Raw genomic sequence first — 23374 nt, 5'->3', positions numbered from 1 at the left:
GTCGGATCCCATTCTTCAACGAATTTGGGTATCCCGTCGTTGTTTCTCGTCTCAGTCAAGTCAACTTTGTCGTCCTGCATTCATACAAGCATTTCACGAGCATACATAGCATCTTAGGTCCAAAATTGGTGTACTTTGTATTTAAGTCTCTTCGCTCCGATCAAATTAAAGATTCCATCTTCAAATCTCCGGACGAAGAAACTTAAATAGGGGCATCTGTCATACCCCAATTTTTGACCTAAGGATCCTACATTCATACACCGACACGTGTCACCTAACCCTGATCAATCCCCGATTTTCAGTGAAAAATTCGGCAGAGAGGTGTTTTAAAATACCTCATATTTGATTCCGAGTCGGGCCCTCTTCTCTCTATCATTTTTATTTTTAGTCTTTATTTTCATCTTTTAATTTTTTTCCTTTTAATTAATTAAATTTTAACTTTGGTTTTTATTTTAGTCATCATTTTTTCTTTTATTTCCTTTTAGATAAATCCAAGTTTTATTTTATTTTTTTTCTCTCATTTATTAATTAGATAAAAATCAGAAAATATTAACGTGTCTATCCTTTTTTTTAGTTCTTATTTTATTTTTTATTTTTAAGTGTTAAGTCAAAAAAAGGTCCAAGTACATATCCAAACAGGCTGTCGGTCGCGCTCCTTTTCATCCTAACCCTCATCTGCAGCAAACAACAAATACATATTCTCCTCCCCAAGCTACTGATTTTCTGCTTCCATTCAACAAACCCTAATTCCTAAAACCTGTCACTATAAAGCACAAACAACCACACAACCTCCGGGGACAGAAACATTTCGAAACGCTAGCCACCACAACTTTCACCGTACAATTTTTTTTAAGCAATAATTTTACATTCAGCCGTATTGCTTTGTTGCTTTTAGAATCCATCATTGCTCCAAACCTTTAGCTGCCGTATGGTATTTTAATTTCAAAACCCAAGATTACTTTGCTCGATTTATTATTGTTATTCATGTTGATTTGAATTGCCGTTTCACATCATCCAATTTCCATTGAGTTTTCTTTACTATTATTCATTGTTATTTGATTGCTATCTACTTTAATCCTTATTATTCATGTGTTGTTGCTGGTGTCGTAAGACATATTGCTTTTGATTCTTGGCTTTTGATTTAGTTTTCGTTGACGTGTCAATTCATTGCCATACTACTTATTCATGTCCATTTAATGTGATGCACCATCAATTCTACTTTAGTAATATTATTAATTGGTTGCTTGATTGCCATGTTCCATAATTTTATTTGCTGCTGTTATTATCATTATTGATTTCGAATTCAGCAAATTTGTTGTGTGCCGTATTCCATACATACAATCACTTTTGCTGCGTGCCCTTTCCAACAGCTTTGAATTGCTACTGCCGTGCTGCTCTCTTTAGTAGTGTTGTCGTGGCTGCTCTCCAAATCAAGATTCCATCATAAAGAGAACCGGTGATCCCCCCGCATTCATTCTTTTATCTTGTTTAATTCTCTCATGCATTTTTTCATTATTGCATTTTAATTTTGCTGCATTTTTAGTTATTTTATTTCTATTTGTCACATTTTATTTTTATTAGGCATTTTCAAATTATTAGAATGTATATTTAGGCTTAATGTAAATTTATCATGCATATTTATTTTTAGCATACTTTAGAATGTAAATTTAGGCTTAATGTAAATCATGCATATTTATTTTTCTATCATTTACTGTCCGCAGACCTTAGAATGTATAAATAGGCTTAATGTAATAGTTGTAGGTGCATGGGTGTGTGCGTGTGTGTATGCCTTTTCTTTTTTATATTTCTAGATTAGGTTAAAGGTCCTCGTGGTGGTCCAACGCCACCATAAGGTACCTACGCTTTACTTTTCTGCTCCGTTAGTTTATATTTTAGTTTAATCATTCAAAAACAACAAAAACATGCAAAATAACCAAAATCACAAAAAATATTTTTTTAAATAAACCTTGATCTTAAATCAAGTGACCGTCTTTTTTTGTTTTATTTTCTTAATCAAACTTCAATCAATCTAATTATATTTCAAGTCATTTTTCTTTAATATAAAAAATACAAACAAATTCACTTTGCCACTTGGCTTTTCATTTTAAAACTTTTTTCAAACTAATAAAAAACACACAACCAATCAAACGTCAGTTTTTACCACGAACTACGTGATTTTGATCCCTCAAGGGTACGTAGGCAGAGGACTTTGTTCTTCCAAATCAATAAAATGTAGATAATTAGGTCCTCCCTTTTCCATTTTAAATTCCCTTCTTTTTTTCAAAAAATAAGCAAGTTATAGCGCACTAATTAAATAAAACCAAGAGGTTCCCGTAGAGTACTACGGACATAAAGGGTGCTAACACCTTCCCTTTATGTAACTAACCCCCGAACCTAAATCTTTTCAATATATGGGGTGTTTGAACTTTTTTCCCCTTTTCTTAAAAAAATTAAATGTTCAGTCGTGAAATAAATTAGTGAGTCAAAAGCTAATCAAATAGCCTTGATCTCCGAAAAATGACGCGACAGAAATGGCGACTTCACTGGGGACCCCCCTAAGAGGGTTGAGCCTAACTTGGTTTTATCTAAATTTTTGTGCTATTACTTGCTAAAAAATAAAAATAAAAGATGGAAATACGTGTATGTATATTCTCTCCTTTCTCTTTCTTCTTTCTTTTAACGTGAGTGGTAAGATGAGTCCTAACCCGGACTTGAGTGAAACATAAGATAGGAGTGGTAGACTCATAGTGACATACCGAGAGTATTCTCGTGTCTTGTCACACGTGAGATAACCACACTTAGCGGAGGAGCTTGAAGTGATATATGTCGGCGGGTGTTGTCACGCTTAGACTTTATTACTCTTAAGTTTCCGTTGAACGCTAAGGACCTTTAGTAACCCTTAACCCATCTTGGCCTTTTAGGACGTAGTGCGGTGGCTAACCGGGTGTTGTCTCGGTATTAGTCGACACGCGATGCTACACTCGAACTAGACCTTCCTACGAACGATGTTGGACCGGGTGTTGTCTCGGTATCCGATAAAGTTCAAAGGCGGTTGGAATTCGGGAACTTGGTAGAACCCGTAATACAGGTACATTTGAAACCATAGTCCCCACCAAATGGCGTTGTTACCCTGGCTCCAACATTATGGACTTAACCTCACCATGCATACATGCATTCATTCTTAAAATCTTTCTCATAAAAAAAATCATCGAAGAACCTAGATAAGTCCTTGTAAACATCAGAGGTGTGGACCTTGTAAATGGGGACACCAAGAAATGCATTTTCAAAAGTCTTAACCTTAGCTTTTGTTAGGGGCTATTGTCCTTGACTTTGCTTTTGCTCTTAACGAAACTGTTTGTAATATTCCAAAATTATCAAATGAAGCAATGTTCCTTATGATGTTTACAATTACTTTGACGAGTCCTTCGATAAATAAAAAAATATGTCTATTTTTGCATAACATCATGCATCATTTTGCATTTCACAGTATCAAATCCAAAGTCTCACAAATTTTTCTTCTCCATAAAAGGTCAACCAATCTCAAAAGTGTCATGGCGTCCTCGTCCGAAACCAACTCGCATGTACAACACTCGAGCAATCATAAAGAGAAGATGGATTTTCTCGAGCAAGAAAATCAATTGCTCCGGGAGGAAATTGCAGCCATGCAGACCAAGATGGACGAAATGACTGAATTGATGAAGACACTGACGGTTGCTCAAGCACGTCCTCCTCCTCCTCCTATCAGGACTCTAGCCGAAATTGTTTCTAATGGCCCTGAATGGACGTTTTGTGCTGATACTCCGGAGTACTCTACACCGCAACGTTCCGTACCCTGGTTCCCGCCTCTTACTACTGGCGAAATACTCCGTCCCATTGCTTGTGAAGCTCAGATGCCTACTTTTCAACGTGCAACTCATGTTCCTCAGCAAGTTACGACAGTTCCTCCAGCTGTCGTGACCTACTCAGCACCCGCCGTTCATATTGTCCCACAACAAGAGGAACCCATCTTCCATTCTGGGAGTGTGGGGGCCTATGATAGAGTGAATGACTTACAGCAAAAATATGATGAAATTCAGCGAGATATGAGAGCCCTCCATGGGAAGAAAGCGTTTGGGAAGACTGCTTACGATCTCTGTTTGGTGCCGAACATCCAGATACCCCACAAGTTCAAGGTCCCAGATTTCGAGAAGTATAAAGGGAACTCCTGTCCTGAGGAACATCTAACAATGTATGTGAGAAGAATGTTTGTCTATGCCGACGATGATCCGGTCCTTATCTATTTCTTTCAAGAGAGTTTGGCTAGTCCTGCTTCAAAGTGGTATATGAATCTAGACAAAACAAGGATTCAAACTTTCCGTGATCTGTGTGATGCATTTGTAGAACAATACAACTACAATGTGGATATGGCCCCAGACCGAAGCGATCTTCAGGCTATGACTCAGGGAGACAAAGAAACTTTCAAGGAGTATGCTCAGCGGTGGAGAAATATCGCTGCCCAAGTCAGCCCACGTGTAGAAGGGAAGGAGATGACCAAACTTTTCTTAAAGACTCTCAATCAGTTCTATTACGTGAATATGGTCGGAAGTACGCCCAAGGACTTTGCTGAGATGGTTGCTATAGGTGTACAGTTGGAAGAAGGAGTCCGAGAAGGACGATTGATCAATGAAGGTGTCCCCGCTGGCAGTTCAAAAGAGAAAGACCAGGGAGTGAATATGGTGAAAGGTCAGCAAGTCGATCCACATCGCCAGGCTCAAAAAACGCCGCAGTATGACCCGATTCCTATAAAATATGCGGTTTTGCTCCCACAGTTGCTCGAAAGGAATCTAGTCCAGACCAAGGCGCCTCCTCCGGTACCAACAAGATTGCCAGCATGGTATAGACATGACCTTTTCTGTACCTTCCATCAAGGGGCACCTGGCCATGATATTGAACATTGTAATGCAATGAAGAAGGCAGTTCAGAATTTGATCCGGACCAACCGCCTGACCTTCTAAGACTTAACACAAGGAGTGGTTAACTATAATTGGGTCGTTGTCGACGTTCCTTCCGCTGTTTTTTTTGTTCAAATAATGTTTGTTTGTTGCTTTTCGCTTTTCAAAAAAATATCCTTTCGTCCCGCCCGAGATGAAAGTGAACTTGTGTAGGGCTTTTGCTTCATATATTTTCCATCGTTAATAAAGAGGTCGTTTTGATCCCGACTTTCATTTTATCTTGTGCTTTTTTTGGAAAATTGGTAATACAAAAAACCAAAAAATATAATCATTCTCAAATATCTGCATAATCATAACTTACACCTGTCAAAATCAATAATCAAATCATGCATTAATAAACCCGTTGAACACGTTAACCATGTACTCTCTTCCAACTTTGAGTTCCCTGTGTCAGAAGTTGAAGAAGGGAATGAAGAGACTCCCGACGAGATCTCTCACATACTGGGGCATCTTAGCCATCGAAGCTGCAAACAAAATATCTAGGAGATTATCCAGAAGATGACATTCAATTACAAAGATTGGCTCGGGGTGCTACCATTCGCTATGCTCAGATATCGTACTTCAGTACACATTTCAACAGGGGCAACCCCCCCTCCTTCCCCAATATGCAACATGGAGGTCGTGCTTTCCGTGAAGGTCGAAGTCCCGTCAATAGGAGTTCTGCTAAAGTCCAAGCCTAATCGAATTTAAATGCACGACGACCTTTGTACAAATATATAAAAAGAGGTATGAAACAAGCTTCTAACAAGAAGGCTCGTCCTCGTGAATTCAAGAAAGAGACTTTGTGCCCAACTTTGTACTACTTTCCAACCAGACCCCAGGGGCAAGTGGACGCCTAATTATGAAGACTTGTGAGCAATGACTCTTACAATCATGGATGGTGACAAACTCACATGTTCTAAGAATGTCGGTGCAGTCAAGAAATACTCTGTCAAAAATAACAGCTCGATAGGTCGCAAATCTTAAAAAGTGGCCTAGGCAAAAATGAGCGTCTCGGTGGACTGAAAACCTGAAAGGGCGGTCCACGCAAAAATTAGAGACAAAAAAAAATGATAATTATCCTGATAGATTGAGAACCCGAAAAGGGCGATCTATGCAAAAGTTAAGGATCATGACAAGTAACTGCATCAGTCGGCACAGTCCACTTGGGGCATCCAGTCGTCAAAAGAACCTCCGATTTGAAGCATCTGCAGATGAAAGACTCGGAACTGGGGCATTCAAAGTTGTCAGGGAGTGTGACGGTTATTGTGTTCATTGTACCTTCCCATATATTTACCATTTTCCAAATTTTTCAAAGATCCGTGGGGCCACGCCATTGGCAGGCCACCACTCAATTCATCAAATTCGAGTTGTGCCCATTTGTTTGGAACTCTCATTTATTCTATTTGCAAAATTTCTTCTATTTTTGATGGCAATACTTGAAGCAAAAATTTTCAAAAATACAAAAACCTTTTTTTTTTTACATCTTTTGAAAAGTGTGAACAACAAACGCACTCTCTTTGAACTTGTGAGTAGTCGAAGCGTACATCAGCATCTGCCTCGAGAACGGCTACATTCCGGAAGAGAAACATGTCTAAACACAATGGAGGGGACCTCTGCTTCAAGCAAGATGCTTTCACAGTCAAAAAAATATATACAAATAATAATACAAAAAAATCAATGCTCGCTGAGTCGAAAAACCTGAAAAGGCGGCTTAGGCAATAGAGAGCGTCCCGGTGGACTGAAAACCCGAAAGGGCGGTCCAGGCAAAAATTAGGGGCACAAAAAAGGAATATACTCCCGGTGGACTGAAAACCCGAAAGGGCGGTCCAGGCAAAAGTTAGGGGTTTTAAAAAATAAATACAAAAATGATTGTCGAAGCATGACAAGGGAAAAGCATTCCGCGCTGATTTACAAATGGCGACTTCTTCCAAATTTTGGTCAACAATGGGCTCTATCCGCAGGAGGCATCAGTTGCTACCTTGCGCAATATTTTTACCCCGTCAACGGCTTGATTTATTCACGATAGTATCATCTCCAAGGAAGTTTGCCGAATGTTTGTACTGCGATGACAGTCTGTCTCCCATCTTACCTGTCTTGTCTCGTTTCATCGAGTCACCTGTCATATACAATTCATATAGTCGTACAAGCTACATCCATACATTCACACATTCATACAATCATATATTAATACTTTCACACATTCATACACTCATACATACACAACATATACACAGTATCATTCACACATAACATTAGTCACCAAAATCTTGTTTCGGTCATGTCTCTTCAGTTCGGTCTTTACTTATCATTGTGTCAAGCCGCAAGTTTCTACACATGAACATCTGACATTTACCTTCTTGTCAGCAAAAGTGTCATCCCTAGTGTGTCTGGTCCAGAGATGTCACTCACTATAAGCCCAGTGGATTCTGGCCAACTTTCATCAAAAGCCGAGTGGATTCTCGTAAATCTTTTACAAAGCCCGGTGGATTCCGGCACACCCTTGCAAAAGCCGAGTGGATTCTCGCAGAACTCTCATGAAGCCCAGTGGATTCTGGCCTATTTTCATCAAAAGCCGAGTGGATTCTCGCAAACCTGTTATCAAAAGCCGAGTGGATTCTCGCAAAAGCCTAGTGTATTCTGGCAAACTTTTATCAAAAGCCGAGTGGATTCTCGCAAAAGCCGAGTGGATTCTCGCAAAAAGCCCAGTGGATTCTGGCAAACTTTTATCAAAAGCCGAGTGGATTCTCGCAAAAGCCCAGTGTATTCTGGCAAACTTTTATCAAAAGCCGAGTGGATTCTCGCAAAAGCCGAGTGGATTCTTGCAAAAGGCCCAGTGGATTCTGGCAAACTTTTATCAAAAGCCGAGTGGATTCTCACAAAAGCCGAGTGGATTCTCGCAAAAGCCGAGTGGATTCTCGCAAAAGCCCAGTGGATTCTGGCAAACTTTTATCAAAAGCCGAGTGGATTCTCGCAAAAGCCGAGTGGATTCTCGCAAATGTTTATCTTGTTTCAAGCTGCCAGTCCCAAACAACGGACCGCTTGAGTTTATCTTGTTTCAAGCTGCCAATCCTAAACAACGGACCGCTTGAGTCTACTTTTTGCCTTGTCTCAAGCTGTCAGTCCCAAACAACGGACCGCTTGAGTTTACTTTTCATCATGTTCCAAACGGTCAGTTCCCGGCCAATGAACAATTTGAAATCACATTTTATTTCCTCCGGTGTCATCCCCAGCGTCAGCTGTTCCAGTGATGTCATTAATCAATTTCAATTTCAAATGTGTCGTCCCCAGTTTATCCTTCAAGAGATGTCGCTAAAAAAGTTTTGTCTTCATTAAACTATCGTCCCAAACCAATACGGTAGTAGACAATCTTTCCCCAGTGAAACTACATTCCCTCTAGAGGAGTCGGATCCCATTCTTCAACGAATTTGGGTATCCCGTCGTTGTTTCTCGTCTCAGTCAAGTCAACTTTGTCGTCCTGCATTCATACAAGCATTTCACGAGCATACATAGCATCTTAGGTCCAAAATTGGTGTACTTTGTATTTAAGTCTCTTCGCTCCGATCAAATTAAAGATTCCATCTTCAAATCTCCGGACGAAGAAACTTAAATAGGGGCATCTGTCATACCCCAATTTTTGACCTAAGGATCCTACATTCATACACCGACACGTGTCACCTAACCCTGATCAATCCCCGATTTTCAGTGAAAAATTCGGCAGAGAGGTGTTTTAAAATACCTCATATTTGATTCCGAGCCGGGCCCTCTTCTCTCTATCATTTTTATTTTTAGTCTTTATTTTCATCTTTTAATTTTTTTCCTTTTAATTAATTAAATTTTAACTTTGGTTTTTATTTTAGTCATCATTTTTTCTTTTATTTCCTTTTAGATAAATCCAAGTTTTATTTTATTTTTTTTCTCTCATTTATTAATTAGATAAAAATCAGAAAATATTAACGTGTCTATCCTTTTTTTTAGTTCTTATTTTATTTTTTATTTTTAAGTGTTAAGTCAAAAAAAGGTCCAAGTACATATCCAAACAGGCTGTCGGTCGCGCTCCTTTTCATCCTAACCCTCATCTGCAGCAAACAACAAATACATATTCTCCTCCCCAAGCTACTGATTTTCTGCTTCCATTCAACAAACCCTAATTCCTAAAACCTGTCACTATAAAGCACAAACAACCACACAACCTCCGGGGACAGAAACATTTCGAAACGCTAGCCACCACAACTTTCACCGTACAATTTTTTTTAAGCAATAATTTTACATTCAGCCGTATTGCTTTGTTGCTTTTAGAATCCATCATTGCTCCAAACCTTTAGCTGCCGTATGGTATTTTAATTTCAAAACCCAAGATTACTTTGCTCGATTTATTATTGTTATTCATGTTGATTTGAATTGCCGTTTCACATCATCCAATTTCCATTGAGTTTTCTTTACTATTATTCATTGTTATTTGATTGCTATCTACTTTAATCCTTATTATTCATGTGTTGTTGCTGGTGTCGTAAGACATATTGCTTTTGATTCTTGGCTTTTGATTTAGTTTTCGTTGACGTGTCAATTCATTGCCATACTACTTATTCATGTCCATTTAATGTGATGCACCATCAATTCTACTTTAGTAATATTATTAATTGGTTGCTTGATTGCCATGTTCCATAATTTTATTTGCTGCTGTTATTATCATTATTGATTTCGAATTCAGCAAATTTGTTGTGTGCCGTATTCCATACATACAATCACTTTTGCTGCGTGCCCTTTCCAACAGCTTTGAATTGCTACTGCCGTGCTGCTCTCTTTAGTAGTGTTGTCGTGGCTGCTCTCCAAATCAAGATTCCATCATAAAGAGAACCGGTGATCCCCCCGCATTCATTCTTTTATCTTGTTTAATTCTCTCATGCATTTTTTCATTATTGCATTTTAATTTTGCTGCATTTTTAGTTATTTTATTTCTATTTGTCACATTTTATTTTTATTAGGCATTTTCAAATTATTAGAATGTATATTTAGGCTTAATGTAAATTTATCATGCATATTTATTTTTAGCATACTTTAGAATGTAAATTTAGGCTTAATGTAAATCATGCATATTTATTTTTCTATCATTTACTTTCCGCAGACCTTAGAATGTATAAATAGGCTTAATGTAATAGTTGTAGGTGCATGGGTGTGTGCGTGTGTGTATGCCTTTTCTTTTTTATATTTCTAGATTAGGTTAAAGGTCCTCGTGGTGGTCCAACGCCACCATAAGGTACCTACGCTTTACTTTTCTGCTCCGTTAGTTTATATTTTCGTTTAATCATTCAAAAACAACAAAAACATGCAAAATAACCAAAATCACAAAAAATATTTTTTTAAATAAACCTTGATCTTAAATCAAGTGACCGTCTTTTTTTGTTTTATTTTCTTAATCAAACTTCAATCAATCTAATTATATTTCAAGTCATTTTTCTTTAATATAAAAAATACAAACAAATTCACTTTGCCACTTGGCTTTTCATTTTAAAACCTTTTTCAAACTAATAAAAAACACACAACCAATCAAACGTCAGTTTTTACCACGAACTACGTGATTTTGATCCCTCAAGGGTACGTAGGCAGAGGACTTTGTTCTTCCAAATCAATAAAATGTAGATAATTAGGTCCTCCCTTTTCCATTTTAAATTCCCTTCTTTTTTTCAAAAAATAAGCAAGTTATAGCGCACTAATTAAATAAAACCAAGAGGTTCTCGTAGAGTACTACGGACATAAAGGGTGCTAACACCTTCCCTTTATGTAACTAACCCCCGAACCTAAATCTTTTCAATATATGGGGTGTTTGAACTTTTTTCCCCTTTTCTTAAAAAAATTAAATGTTCAGTCGTGAAATAAATTAGTGAGTCAAAAGCTAATCAAATAGCCTTGATCTCCGAAAAATGACGCGACACAAGGGATAAACTTTGAAATGTAAACAACATAAACAACAGCTGGAAACACCGACGAGAAAATGGGAATCCTCAAGCATAGGAGGTGGAAGGATCAGGCTCAGACTCAGACTCGTAGCTGCAGTATCGGGCATAGAAGTCACGGGCACCTCTAGCCCTCTTGGAATCCCTCATAAGCAACTTATCCTTTTCTTCAATTTCTCTTCTAGCCTTAGCCAACTCCTTCTTCAACATCGAAACCTCATGAGTCTTTTGCTCATCCTTTCCATCCAAAGTCATGATCAAATTCTCAGCATCATAGTATCTGGCCTTCCATTGATGCTTCTCTCAGCTCTCCATAACTAGATGCTCCAGATACATCTCTTGAGTAGGCAGAGGTAGAGGCAAAGGCATGGATGGAGTAGATGCGGACACATATCTCATGGCAGGATAAGACATGCCAATCTTCTCAGCCTGGTCTATTACCCATTGGGTATAGGCCTCATGAGCAATACCGGATCTCACACCCATATGCTTCACATCTTTCTTTCGAATCTTGGACCAAGCCTCTATGAAATCTTCTCTTATTCCTGTAGGAGCATTGGAGTAACGGAAGAAATAGGGAGATGTAGCAAGATAGATGGGCTTCTCTTTCATCGGTAAACCGAATTGTCACAAAGCGAGCTCTGGGTTATAGTTGATTCCACCCCGGGTACCAAGAAGAGGTACATTAAGAAACTTCCCACCACCGATGATAATTTCTTTGACCTTAGCGGCGGGAGTAAGCCAAACCACCTCATTAGGGGTGAGAGCCATAATCCGCTGTGAAATAGTCCAATTCTCTGGATTTTCATGGAAAGACTTCGGAAGGTGCAAAATAAACCATCTGTATAGAAGAGGTACACAGCAAAGAATGTATCCACGACCCTTGCCAGATCGATCGTGAATAGCATGGTATGTGTCAGCCAGCAAAGTAGGAACCGAATTCTTGGAGTGGAAGATCACAATAGCATTCATATCCACGAAGTCATCAAGATTTGGAAAAAGGATAAGCCCATAGATGAGTAGTGCAAGGATAGCCTCGAGAGTGTCCTGACAAGTAGTTTAGAGATCGGCTTTCTCAAGTAGATACTTCAAAGTGAACCCTCGGATGTGAGCCTTAGTGACAAGATTCTTGGAGACATCAGAGGTCTTGAGATGGAGATCACGGGCAATAACCAAAGGAATAGGAGGATGTTCAAGACCCGTGAAAGGTGTTCCTTCGGCTATGGGTAAACCTGTCAAGGAAGAATAAGCCTCGAGAGTAGGTACCAACTGAAAGTCTGGGAAAGTGAAGCACCGATATTCCTGATCATAGAATTGCACTAGAGTGTGCACAAGCTTCTCTTCCACATTAGTCCGGAGAAGAGTAAGTAAGTCCCCGTAACGATGTCGGAAACCGGTCGGATCCTTGATCTTGAGTGCCAAATCTCTCAAACTAGCCAAATCAACCTTCATGAATTTGTAGGACTTAGTCTTCCCCATTCCTACAATGTTTACAAATTCAATTTGTCTAAGCCCTTCGATAAATGCATGGAAAAAAGGTTTATGCATGTATGCATGTATGCATGATCACATTCAAGTATGGAGAGAACATGGTGGGTTAAGGTTTAAAGTCAAGGAGTCATGGGTGGAAACGGTGTCCGGTGATACTAGGGTTTTGGGTAATAGTAACCGGGTTCTAAAAAGTTCCCAAGTCGCAACCTCTCTCACGTATATCATGGTGCCACGAGACAAACACTCGCTCCATGATTATCCATAAGAAGGTTTAAATTGAGTGTAGTATCGCGTGACGACTAAAAACTCGAGGCAACACTCGGTTTAGCCACCGCACTACATCTTAGAAAAGGCCATGGATGGGTTTGGTTATCTACGGTCCATAGCGTCATAGAACAATTGGAAGCAAAGTGCCTAAACGCGACAAACACGCGCCAACAACATCACCCCCAAAATGCCTCAGCTATGTAGGATTGATCGCATAACCCAATACACGAGGCAACCCTTAGATTGAATTGTCGATTATATCCCCCCTAATCTTAAGTTCACTCAGCCCGGGTGTAGGACTTTAATATTCTCACCCCCACACGTTTGCAAAAAAAAATTTAAACAAGTAAGCACGTATAGCAAGAAATAGGTAAAGAGTAAGCGTAAGAAATAAAGACTAGGTGTAACTCACAAATCTCCCCAGTGAAGTCGCCAGCTGTTTTATCTTGGTTTTTCGGGTGTCAAGCATTGATTAAGCTTGGACCTTTTTAACCTTTGATATCTCCATTTTTTCTTAGGAAGGGCAAAATGAGGAAAAAACCATTGAGAATCGAGGCTCGGGAGTTGTTTTCGTCATGGGAAGGTGTTAGGCACCCATAACGACTATAGTATCCTATAGGAACCGTCTTTACTTTCTACACCTAACGCTTTACTTTTATATGCTATTTATTGAAAACATTATTTACACCTAAAGGTTTGCTAGGTTAAGAATTGGAGGGAGAAGAATGTGTTTGGATTTTTATTTTATTTGATTTGGAGGAGTGTTGGCTCCTTGCCTACGTACCCTTTTAAGGGATCAAAACCGATCGTAGTTCACTTCCAAAAAGAGTTTTTGTTTTGGTTGGTTGAATTTTAATTTTGAAAAATGGATTTTCGAAGAAAAAGGAGTGAGAGGCCTCAAGGGCATAAGATTTTGGAAAATGTGAGGTGTGATTAGTTATTTTGCAAAAAGGTCTAAGTATGATTAAAATTCATTGAAGTTTTTATTTCAAGAAAATAAAGGGAAAAGAGAGGAGTTTTGACTCCTATTTTTTTAGAAAAGATTTTCAAGTGAGATCGTTCACGTTTTTTTTTTGAAAAAAATTGGATTTTTGTCTAAGTTTCGGATTCCTAAGCATACATCTAAAGCATACATTCCCTAAGGATACATCTAAAGCATACATGTGATGTGTGTGCATGTGTCGGTGAGTGTCGGTGTACATCTTTAGAGTCCATTGTCCGTTTACATCATTGGCATTGATACACATTACTATCCTTGTGAGAATTTAATCTTGCCTAAAGATGAACCATAACAAAATAAAATGCAAGAAATAAAAGGTGAAGGAGTGAGATGGAGTATGAGATGCTCATGAAACATGAAGTAGAAAGGTTAGTAGAACAAAATGTAATATAGAGAAGAATAGGCAAGAAAATACCAAACAAAGAGCAAAATTAACAAAGATAAAGTGTCAAAATATGCTAGAAATTAACCACAATATCTCAAGATGCACATGCCTTATAACTTTCACATTATAGCAATTTCCAAATAGGTTTTATTGCAGCCACCATGTGAGAATTATAAGTTCATATTCAAACTTAAGGATTATGATATGTTCTAGACACATTTAACACTTTATTTTCACAAACAATTATTAACATACCTTGCAAAACAAGTAACTAATCACAACACATTCACATACAGTAAAAACATCTCAAAAACAGAAGTAAAGATCCTCACAAATCCACATATTACAAGGCAAAGACATGGATCAAGAATTAGGATCAAGATCTTGCAATTTTTTTACAACTTTCAACACAAAATATCACAATTAAAGCAAGAAAATCAACTCATTATTTTTATTAGCTTTTTCATGTAAGAAATTACCACAAAAACATCACAAAATTAACAATAAACACACATGAATTTTTGTAGAATTTTTAAAGGATTTTTAGGCATGGCAGTGGTATAAAAACCAAGACATAGAGTGCAAACAGCAAGAAAATAGAGAAAGCAGCGAAATCCAGCACATAACTAAGCCCAGGCCCAACATCTGATGGATCTAGATCACAGGGAGAGATCTCAACCACTGGATTGATCCAGATCCTCCTTGACCTAGATCTAACGGTTGAGGATGGAGGAGAGCTGAACCAGAAATGAACCGGACCGGTTCAGGCATCTATATAAGCATATAGATGCCAGTCCAATTCATTTCCTTTTCTTCCTTCTCTCTCTAAACTAAACCTAGTGAGAGAAGCTCTCACTTCTCTCTAAACTTGACCGTCAGAGATAGATCGGAGAAGATGACCGGAGAAAGCTCCGGTACGGTGGTTCGCCGGTGGCGCCACCGTACCGAAATCTTTTTGAACTCTTTTTCAAAACTTTTTATATGATTCTTCTCGTCTTCTTCTCCTCTTTATGGGTTTGAGGTTATTTTTGTGAAACTGTGATTAAAACGGAGTAGATCGGGGTTTGAAACTTACGGTTTTTCAAGAAGTTTTAGATTTTGAATCTTTTCACATATGTTTTCCAGAAACCACCGATCTACTTCGATCTAACTTCGTTGATGTTGTTAGAGAGAAACTGAGAAGTTTTACGTGTTTACCTGTGGTTTAATTTGGAGATTCGAAGGAGAAGACGAAAGAAACTTCTTGAATCTTTTTCTGATCTTCTGGTGAATGCTTCGTTGTTGTTTCAAACCGAAAATAAATCGGTGAACACGTTCCTCTTCTTCTCCGGTTCAATTCGAATTCAATCCCTCTTCTTCTCTTCTTACCAAATCCTTCGTGATCGCGTTGGATTCGTCACCGTTTGTGATGGATCTACGCTGGAATTGCGAAGGTATCAATTTGATGATGAAGATTCTTCATAGAATCTCTGAGAATTCTTGTAGATTCGAACCGGTTTGGTGCAATAATTGTTGAATTGAGTTTGTTTGTGATGAAACTGATACGAATTTGTGATGAATTGGCGTGGAATTGGATTCTGGACAGTTAGGGTTTATGATTTGGGGATGAAGTTCTTCATGAACTTCATCATGTTCTTGATGATTTCTGGAAAACGGTTAGGGTTTTGATCCTTGAGATCAGAGAGAGAAAGTTGAGAAATGTTTTTGGTGATGTGGCGCGTGATGGATTCCCCCTTTACTGTGTAATAATTGTTCTCCTTTTATAGGCTGACACTTGGCTCTGCAAGCCAGTCAGAACTTGACACCTGGATGTGGCCTGGAGCTGGACTTAAATGGGACTTTTCTGCAAAAACGTGAACTACAAGGGCCAACTTGCAAATAACAAAAATTTAAAGGACTGGATTGTAATTAAGCAGGAAAGGACCAAAAACAAATTTTAAAAACTTGAGGACCAAAATGTAAAAAATAAAAATAAAACTAAAAGGAATTAAAATTGGTGAAATGAAATAAACGTAAAGTGGGACAAAATTTTAAAATCAATCAAAGGACTAAAATGAACCAACTATAAAAATGAGGTACTTTAAAGTAACCTCTCTGCCAAAATTCCGTGTGAAATGACCAAATGCCCCTAGGGACTAAATTGACCCAAAATGACTCAAGTGCAATTTTGAAAAGGTTTTTAACATGGAATGGAAGCAAGAATTTATACAAACACAATGAAAAGACTCAGAGACAGATTACAAGGACTAAAATGAGTTTGAATGCAGGAAATGACTCAAATTCCCTTTTTCATGAGTTTTTGCAAATAACATTGAAATAAAGTGCAGTTAATCAAAGATATTTTGGAATGCAAGAAAAACCTTTTGGATGGCTTGAAATGCAAGAAAACCACAGACAAAATCACAATTAAACATTTTCAAGTAACAGCAGTAAATTTCAGATAAAGTAGAGTAAAATATCAGAGTAAGACAACAGTCAATTACAATCTCTCAAGAGTCAAAGACACATCAAAGAGAGGAGGAAAATCATTTTGAGCAAGTATTTTTAGGTCAAAAATTAGGGTATGACAGTCGCCGCCGCCGTCGTAAAGAGAAAAGGGTCGGTGGAGGTTGTGGAGATGGTTGAGGGTTTGAGAGAAGAGAAAGAAGGACAGAAAAAGTGAGGGTGAAGGAAGAGAGATAGGGTTTGTTTTGGACAAAATCACCCCTTATTTTTTACAAATGGACAAAATTGCCCCATGCCACATAAGGAGTGGTAGGAGGTGTATCACCAAAAGGGTGTTCACCTTTCTTTTTCCAACTAGGATCCCGACCTTAAGATATGTAGTGTCCAATCTCGATTCAACAATTATGATGTGGTGACTGCATGAATGTAGGATTAATTTTGTGTTTGCAAGAAATTTGGATTCTACATTTTAGTACTTTTGATTGTCTCTGTTCAGTAGATCACAAATTAGTGTTCCAGATCGAACCATATTGTAGCTCTTTAGTATTTTTCGTATTGTAGTTCCAGATCAATATGCATTCATTCAACATTCAGACACACATGCAAAGTAAATATATTATTAATCAAAGTTTGTAAGTATCCTTACAACAATATCTTTTTCTTTTATTGACAGAAACAGTATCTTATTCTTGTTGATCTATCTATATATATGAACCAACCTATATTATATAATATATGGTTAGGAGGAGAGCTATATATATTATTTATGACCATCATTACTATCACTTCTAATATAGCCTCCTTCAGGGCGGTCCTCCATCACCCAAACCTCCAGATCCAGTGGTTTGTGGATTACCATTTTGAATTGGATGGAACCCATTTTCGGGTATATAGGGTTGATAGCCATTTTCATCACCAGGACCAGGCCGTCCTCCAACAATAGGCACTTCTCCAATAGGTACTTCTCCAACAATAGGCACTACTCCAAGTACTTTTTCATCACCCAAATCTCCTTCACCTGGTACACCACGAAGTCCTCCAGATCCTATACTACCAGGCAGTCCTCCAGATCCTTCTTCTCTAGGAACTGGGAGGTCAACTTGCCATTGAAAGCTTCCATCAGGACTGATATCTTCACCAGGCAGTCCTCCATCACCCAAACCACCTTCACCTGGTACACCAGGCAGTCCTACATGAAACCCTCCAGATCCTATGACTCCTATAACTGGAAGGTGCACACCCTGGGGGTAAAAGCCGTCTCTATCAGGATTGTCATATAGTTTTCTAGTAGCAGAACACATGCTTAAACCCAACAGCACAAAGAGAGCAATGCTTAGAACTTTCGAAGTTGCCATATGAAATTTTGTTTGAATCTTACACAACTGAGCTGTGGTTTCAAGATTCATCAGACGGGTATTTATAGGAATGAAATTGGCAATTTTGTGGTGCGTTGTCTTGCGGAAGTGATAATTAATACTACGCTTTTTTTCTCAATAAATCTTGTGATTGATACACATTTTCTAACACATTCTTTTTTATCTGTTAAAATTCATATGAATCACATTAAATCATGTGGGTCGCGTATAATTTTTGTGCGACAGGTAAAAATTTCAACTAATAAAAGAGAATGTCACATTTTAACCTTATAGCTTATAAACTCAAATGACCAAAAAAGAACTCGTTTGGTAACATTTTTTTATCACGAGTTTATAGTTTACTTTTACTAGCTTATAACTTATATTGTTTAGCTAATTCAAGTAACTTATAACTTAAAGGTTATAACTTATCATTTTTCCTCAATTTTACCGTGCACATATTACTTGAAAAATAAATGAATATTAATCAAATATATTCTTTTAATGTCATTTCTTGTTTATAAACTAGTCCAATCGTCAATTTTACCAAACGCTACAAATTCAACCAGGTATCTTACCCACTATAATTAAGCTAGCTGTCAGTTATTTACAATTTTTGAATTACACTCCCCTCCTAAGAGATGTTTTAATTACAATAGTCTCCCTTAATAATTAAATATGTACTACATTTTATTTCATTCAATTTTAACTTAAATAAATATTTTTATGATTTCTATTAACTTCAAACCACCATTTAAGAAAGAAAAATGTCATTTATTTATAATTTTAATGTCTATGATAATTAAATTTTAATATTTTATTATTGATTTAATTATTTAAATATAAAATTCATTTTTAAATAGTCATATTTTACCGGTTTTAGTAATTTGTGAATTACTTTAATTTATTTTGTATTGTTTCCTATTTATACTGTTTTAAACTAGATGTTAATGATGTTGGAACAAAATGTGTTTAACAATGAACCTTAAAGAGTTTTGATGATAACAAGGTATTAAAAATTGTAAATTGGACTAGCTAATATTTGTTCAAGTGTACAGGACCATAATTATAAAGTTACATCATCATTGGTTCTGAATGAGCAAATAAAGAGCAAAAGAAAATGAAGCTTAGATGATTCTGAAGGCAAAGCGCTCCTGAAGTCAAGCTGCTCCTGAAGAAATACCGCTCCTGAAGTAAAGCTGCTCCTGAAGAATAATGCTTCTGAAGACAAGAGGTCCAGAAGCCACATCATCAGAAGCTGCCCCATCAGAAGCTGCATCATCAGAAGCTGCCTCATCAGAAGCTATTTCACCAGAAGCTGAATCTCAACTGGATTTGCAAAAGATTCAAGAATTGAAGAATTATCAATACAAAAGCTGTCCATTGGATTCGAAAACACAAACAAAGGATTAGTGGAATTTTGCAACGGTCATTTCAAAGGTGTTTGAAGGCTTGTGCTTGCATTTTGGACGAAAGCGTTGACATTGTACTTTGTACGAATTGTACAACCACGTTCTCCACTACTCTGTTTTGTGTCCACGCTTCAAGACAAGAAAACAGCTCCAGAATACGGTCTCGCCTGCATATATGTTCCTTTGGATAAGGAATGGATTTCAAATTGGTTCTTCATAGGACAACAACCAAATCAGGCAAAAGATCATTGGTGAAAGATCAAGCTTCAACTAACGACTCTTTGGTGTGCTGGCAATTTCACAACGTCTCTTTCACACCTCTATATAAAGGAGTGAAGACCTAGAGATTTGGTAATGCAAGAACGCTGAACGAAAGAGTCACAAGATTTTCACAAGTACCAAACCTCTGCTGAAATTGTTCTGCATTCACTTAGAATTTCTGTGTCTCAAAGTCATATCTTAGAAATTCTTAAGTCCATTGAGTCTGTATCTGATTTGTATTGTGAGCACCTCTGATTGTATATCAAGTGTTCAACCTTAAACAATTTTCTGTGTAATTTTGTTTAGTTAGGAAGTCTCTTGCAGTTGTGCTTGAGCAGGAAGTCTCTTGATTGTGTTCTTGAGCAAAGGAAGTCTCTTGCTTGTGTGCTTGAGCATTGGAAGTCTCTTGCTTATGTGCTTGAGCATTTGTAATCAGATATTACTCATAGTGAAATCTCCTTGGAAGTGCAAGGGGGACTGGACTACTTCCGGTTTGTGGAAGGAACCAGTATAATTGCTTTGTGTCGTTCTTCTTCTCTCTCTCTGTTTTATTCCGCTGCATTTAGATTCTGATTATCACTTCAAAAGCTGTCTCACCTAGCTTCTGATCAGTGTGTTCAGTTTTTAAGAGAAACGAAGAATTTTTCAAAACACAATTCAACCCCCCTTCTTGTGTTTTTCTCACCTTCAATTGGTATCTAGAGCCTTGGTCTGTTGTGTATCACTTAACCGTGCAACAGTCAAAGATCTGAGAAAAACATGTCTACTCCTCCTCCTACTGGTCCTAGTGATACTAGCTATAAACATATCTCACATGATTATAGTGATAGTAAGAAAACCAGTGTTGGAAAGTTCCAAAGTTCAATGGAGATGCTGAAGAGTTCTCTTGGTGGAAGACCAACTTTTACAGTTACATCATGAGCCTGGATGAAGAATTATGGGATATTCTGGAAGATGGTGTTGGTGATTTAGTCCTTGATGAAGAAGGAGCTGCTGTGGATAGAAAGAAACATACTCCAGAACTGAGGAAACTTTACAAGAAGCATCATATTATCAGAGGAGCCCTTGTCACTGCCATACCCAAAGCAGAGTATATGAAGATGAGTGACAAATCCACTGCTAAAGCTATGTTTGCTTCTCTCTGTTCAAATTATGAAGGGAGCAAGAAGGTCAAAGAAGCAAAGGCTCTCCTGCTTGTACATCAGTATGAGTTATTCAAGATGAAGGATGATGAAACTATTGAGGAGATGTACTCAAGGTTTCAAACCTTAGTTTCTGGGCTACAGATTCTAAAGAAGAGCTATGTTGCTTCTGATCATGTAAGCAAGATACTCAGAAGCTTACCTGCCAGATGGAGACCAAAAGTGACTGCCATTGAGGAAGCTAAAGATTTAAACACTTTAAGTGTCGAAGATCTTGTTAGTTCTCTCAAAGTTCATGAGTTAAGTCTTAATGAACATGAGTCTACTAAGAAGAGTAAATCAATAGCTCTTCCATCTAAAGGCAAGTCATCAAAAGCTCTCAAAGTGGTTGAATCTGAAGAGGAAGAACAGTCAAGTTCAGATTCTGAACCAGATGCTGCTGAAATGGCCATGCTCTCAAACAGACTTCAATATCTGGCCAAGAAGAACAGAAAGTTTCTCTCCAGAAGGGGTAACTCCAGAAGCTCAAAGAAAGAAGATCAGAAGGGATGCTTCAACTGTAAGAAGCCTGGACACTTCATTGCTGAATGCCCTGATCTTCAAAGAGAAAAGTCAAAGGACAAGTCAAAGAGGTCTACATTCAAACCAAGCAAACTCAAGAAGCAGATTAAGCAGAGTTTAATGGCAACCTGGGATGATTTGGGTAGTGAATCTGGATCTGATAAAGAGAAAGCTGATGAAGATGCAAAGGTAGCTGTTGGGTTGGTAGCAACAGCAACTTCAGAAGCTGGATCAGATTCAGACTCAGAAGATGAAAACGAGGTATATTCCAAAATTCCCAGAGATGAACTTGTTGAGTCACTTAAAGAACTTCTTACACATTTTGAAGTAAGAACCAATGAGTTGAAGGATTTAAAAGAAAAATATGCTGATTTGGTACAACAGCAAAAATCAACTCTATTGGATCTGAAAGCTTCTGAACAAGGACTTAGGGGCTTTGACTTCATGTGTAAAACATATGAAGATCAGCTCAGGTTCTTATGTCAGAAGCTACAAGAAAAGTGTAATGAAAAACCTTTAAGTAATCATGAAATTGCTCTTGAAGATTTTATTATATCTGGCATTGACAGAAGCAGAGTAGCTTCTATGATTTATAGCATTTACAAGAACAATGGCAGAGGAATTGGTTTTCCAGAAGTGAAACTTGAGAAAACCAATCTAAAATCTTGTTGTGAATGCATCAAGGAAGGTCTGAAAACATTCTTTGTACCAGAAGGGGCTGAGTTGGAAACTGTTGTTCAATCAGAACCTGAAGCTTCTAGTCCTAAGGCTAAGATTACTTCAACGCCAAAGAACTCTAAGTCAAAGGCTATGATCAAATCTGATTCCAAGACTTCAAAGGTCAGGATCCTGAAAAGATCAGAACCTATTCCTCAGAGTCTGGTGAAACCAAAATCTGGGGTTCTGAAGTCTAAGTTTCAGAAGAAGATAGTTACTGCTTCTGAAGTACCAAAACCTAAGGTGATGGTTAATCAGAAGCAACCCAACTCACAGCACAAGGTACAAGAAGTGAAGAGTAAAGCCTTAAGTACTAACCTTCCAGGACCCATAGAACAATGGGTACCTAAATCAAAAAATGTCAATGATGCAGGTATGTCTAAGAGCAGTGCCAAAGCAAAGATCATGGTACCTAGACAGTGGTTGCTCAAGACACATGACAGGAGACAAGTCCATGTTCCTCAGCCTAACAATGAAAGAGGGAGGAAATGTGAAATTTGGAGGCAACCAGTCAGGCAAGATCATAGGTACAGGAACTATTGGTAATTCCTCTACCTCAATTAATAATGTATGGTTGGTAGATGGTCTTGAACATAACCTTTTGAGCATTAGTCAATTTTGTGATAAAGGTTATGATGTGCTTTTTGAAAAACCCAACTGTACAGTAATCAACAAGGAAGACAAATCCATTGTGTTCAAGGGAAAGAGAGTTGACAATGTCTATAAAATCAATTTTTCTGAACTGGCTGATCAGAAGGTGGTTTGCCTATTATCAGTGAATGATAAGAAATGGATGTGGCACAGAAGGTTGGGACATGCTAACTGGAGGTTAATCTCTAAGCTTAGTAAGTTACAACTTGTGAAAGGGCTACCAGACATTGACTATCATTCAGATGCACTCTGTGGTGCATGTCAGAGAGGGAAAATTGTGAAATCATCTTTTAAAACCAAAGACATTGTTTCAACCTCAAGACCTTTAGAATTACTCCATATTGATTTATTTGGACCAGTGAGTACTGCATCCCTATATGGAAGTAGATATGGATTAGTCATTGTTGATGATTACAGCAGATGGACTTGGGTGAAATTCATAAAGAGTAAAGATGTTGCGTGTCATGTATTCAGTAGCTTCTGCACTCAAATTCAATCTGAAAAAGAATCAAAAATTTTGAAAGTCAGAAGTGATCATGGTGGAGAATTTGAAAATGAGCCATTTGAAGCTTTTTGTGAAAAACATGGAATTTTCCATGAGTTCTCTTCTCCTAGAACACCACAACAAAATGGGGTTGTAGAGAGAAAGAATAGAACTTTACAAGAAATGGCCAGAACCATGATTCATGAAAACAATTTACCAAAACATTTTTGGGCAGAAGCAGTGAATACAGCATGCTATGTTCAAAACAGGATCTATATT

At 37.9% G+C, this 23374-nt stretch overlaps 2 protein-coding genes across 2 annotated transcripts; one reads left to right on the top strand and one right to left on the bottom strand.

Moving 5' to 3' along the window:
• The first annotated feature begins 3611 nt into the window (after positions 1-3611).
• On the top strand, positions 3612-4994 carry LOC146900115 (uncharacterized). Its single transcript, XM_085736907.1, has one exon. It carries the CDS (start codon positions 3612-3614, stop codon positions 4992-4994), a length of 1383 nt encoding a protein of 460 aa, XP_085593033.1.
• Positions 4995-17110: 12116 nt separating this feature from the next.
• On the bottom strand, positions 17111-17928 carry LOC146900114 (uncharacterized). Its single transcript, XM_085734604.1, has one exon. The coding sequence runs from the start codon at positions 17916-17918 to the stop codon at positions 17316-17318; it is 603 nt and encodes a 200-aa protein (XP_085590730.1). The 5' UTR covers positions 17919-17928; the 3' UTR covers positions 17111-17315.
• Between the last annotated feature and the right edge of the window lie 5446 nt (positions 17929-23374).

Source organism: Medicago sativa, chromosome 8 (assembly GCF_051527215.1).
Source record: "Medicago sativa cultivar Bolivia chromosome 8, Bolivia_mono, whole genome shotgun sequence".
In the NCBI taxonomy this organism is placed as follows: Eukaryota; Viridiplantae; Streptophyta; class Magnoliopsida; order Fabales; family Fabaceae; genus Medicago; species Medicago sativa.
This window is presented reverse-complemented; position numbering and strand designations above follow the sequence as displayed.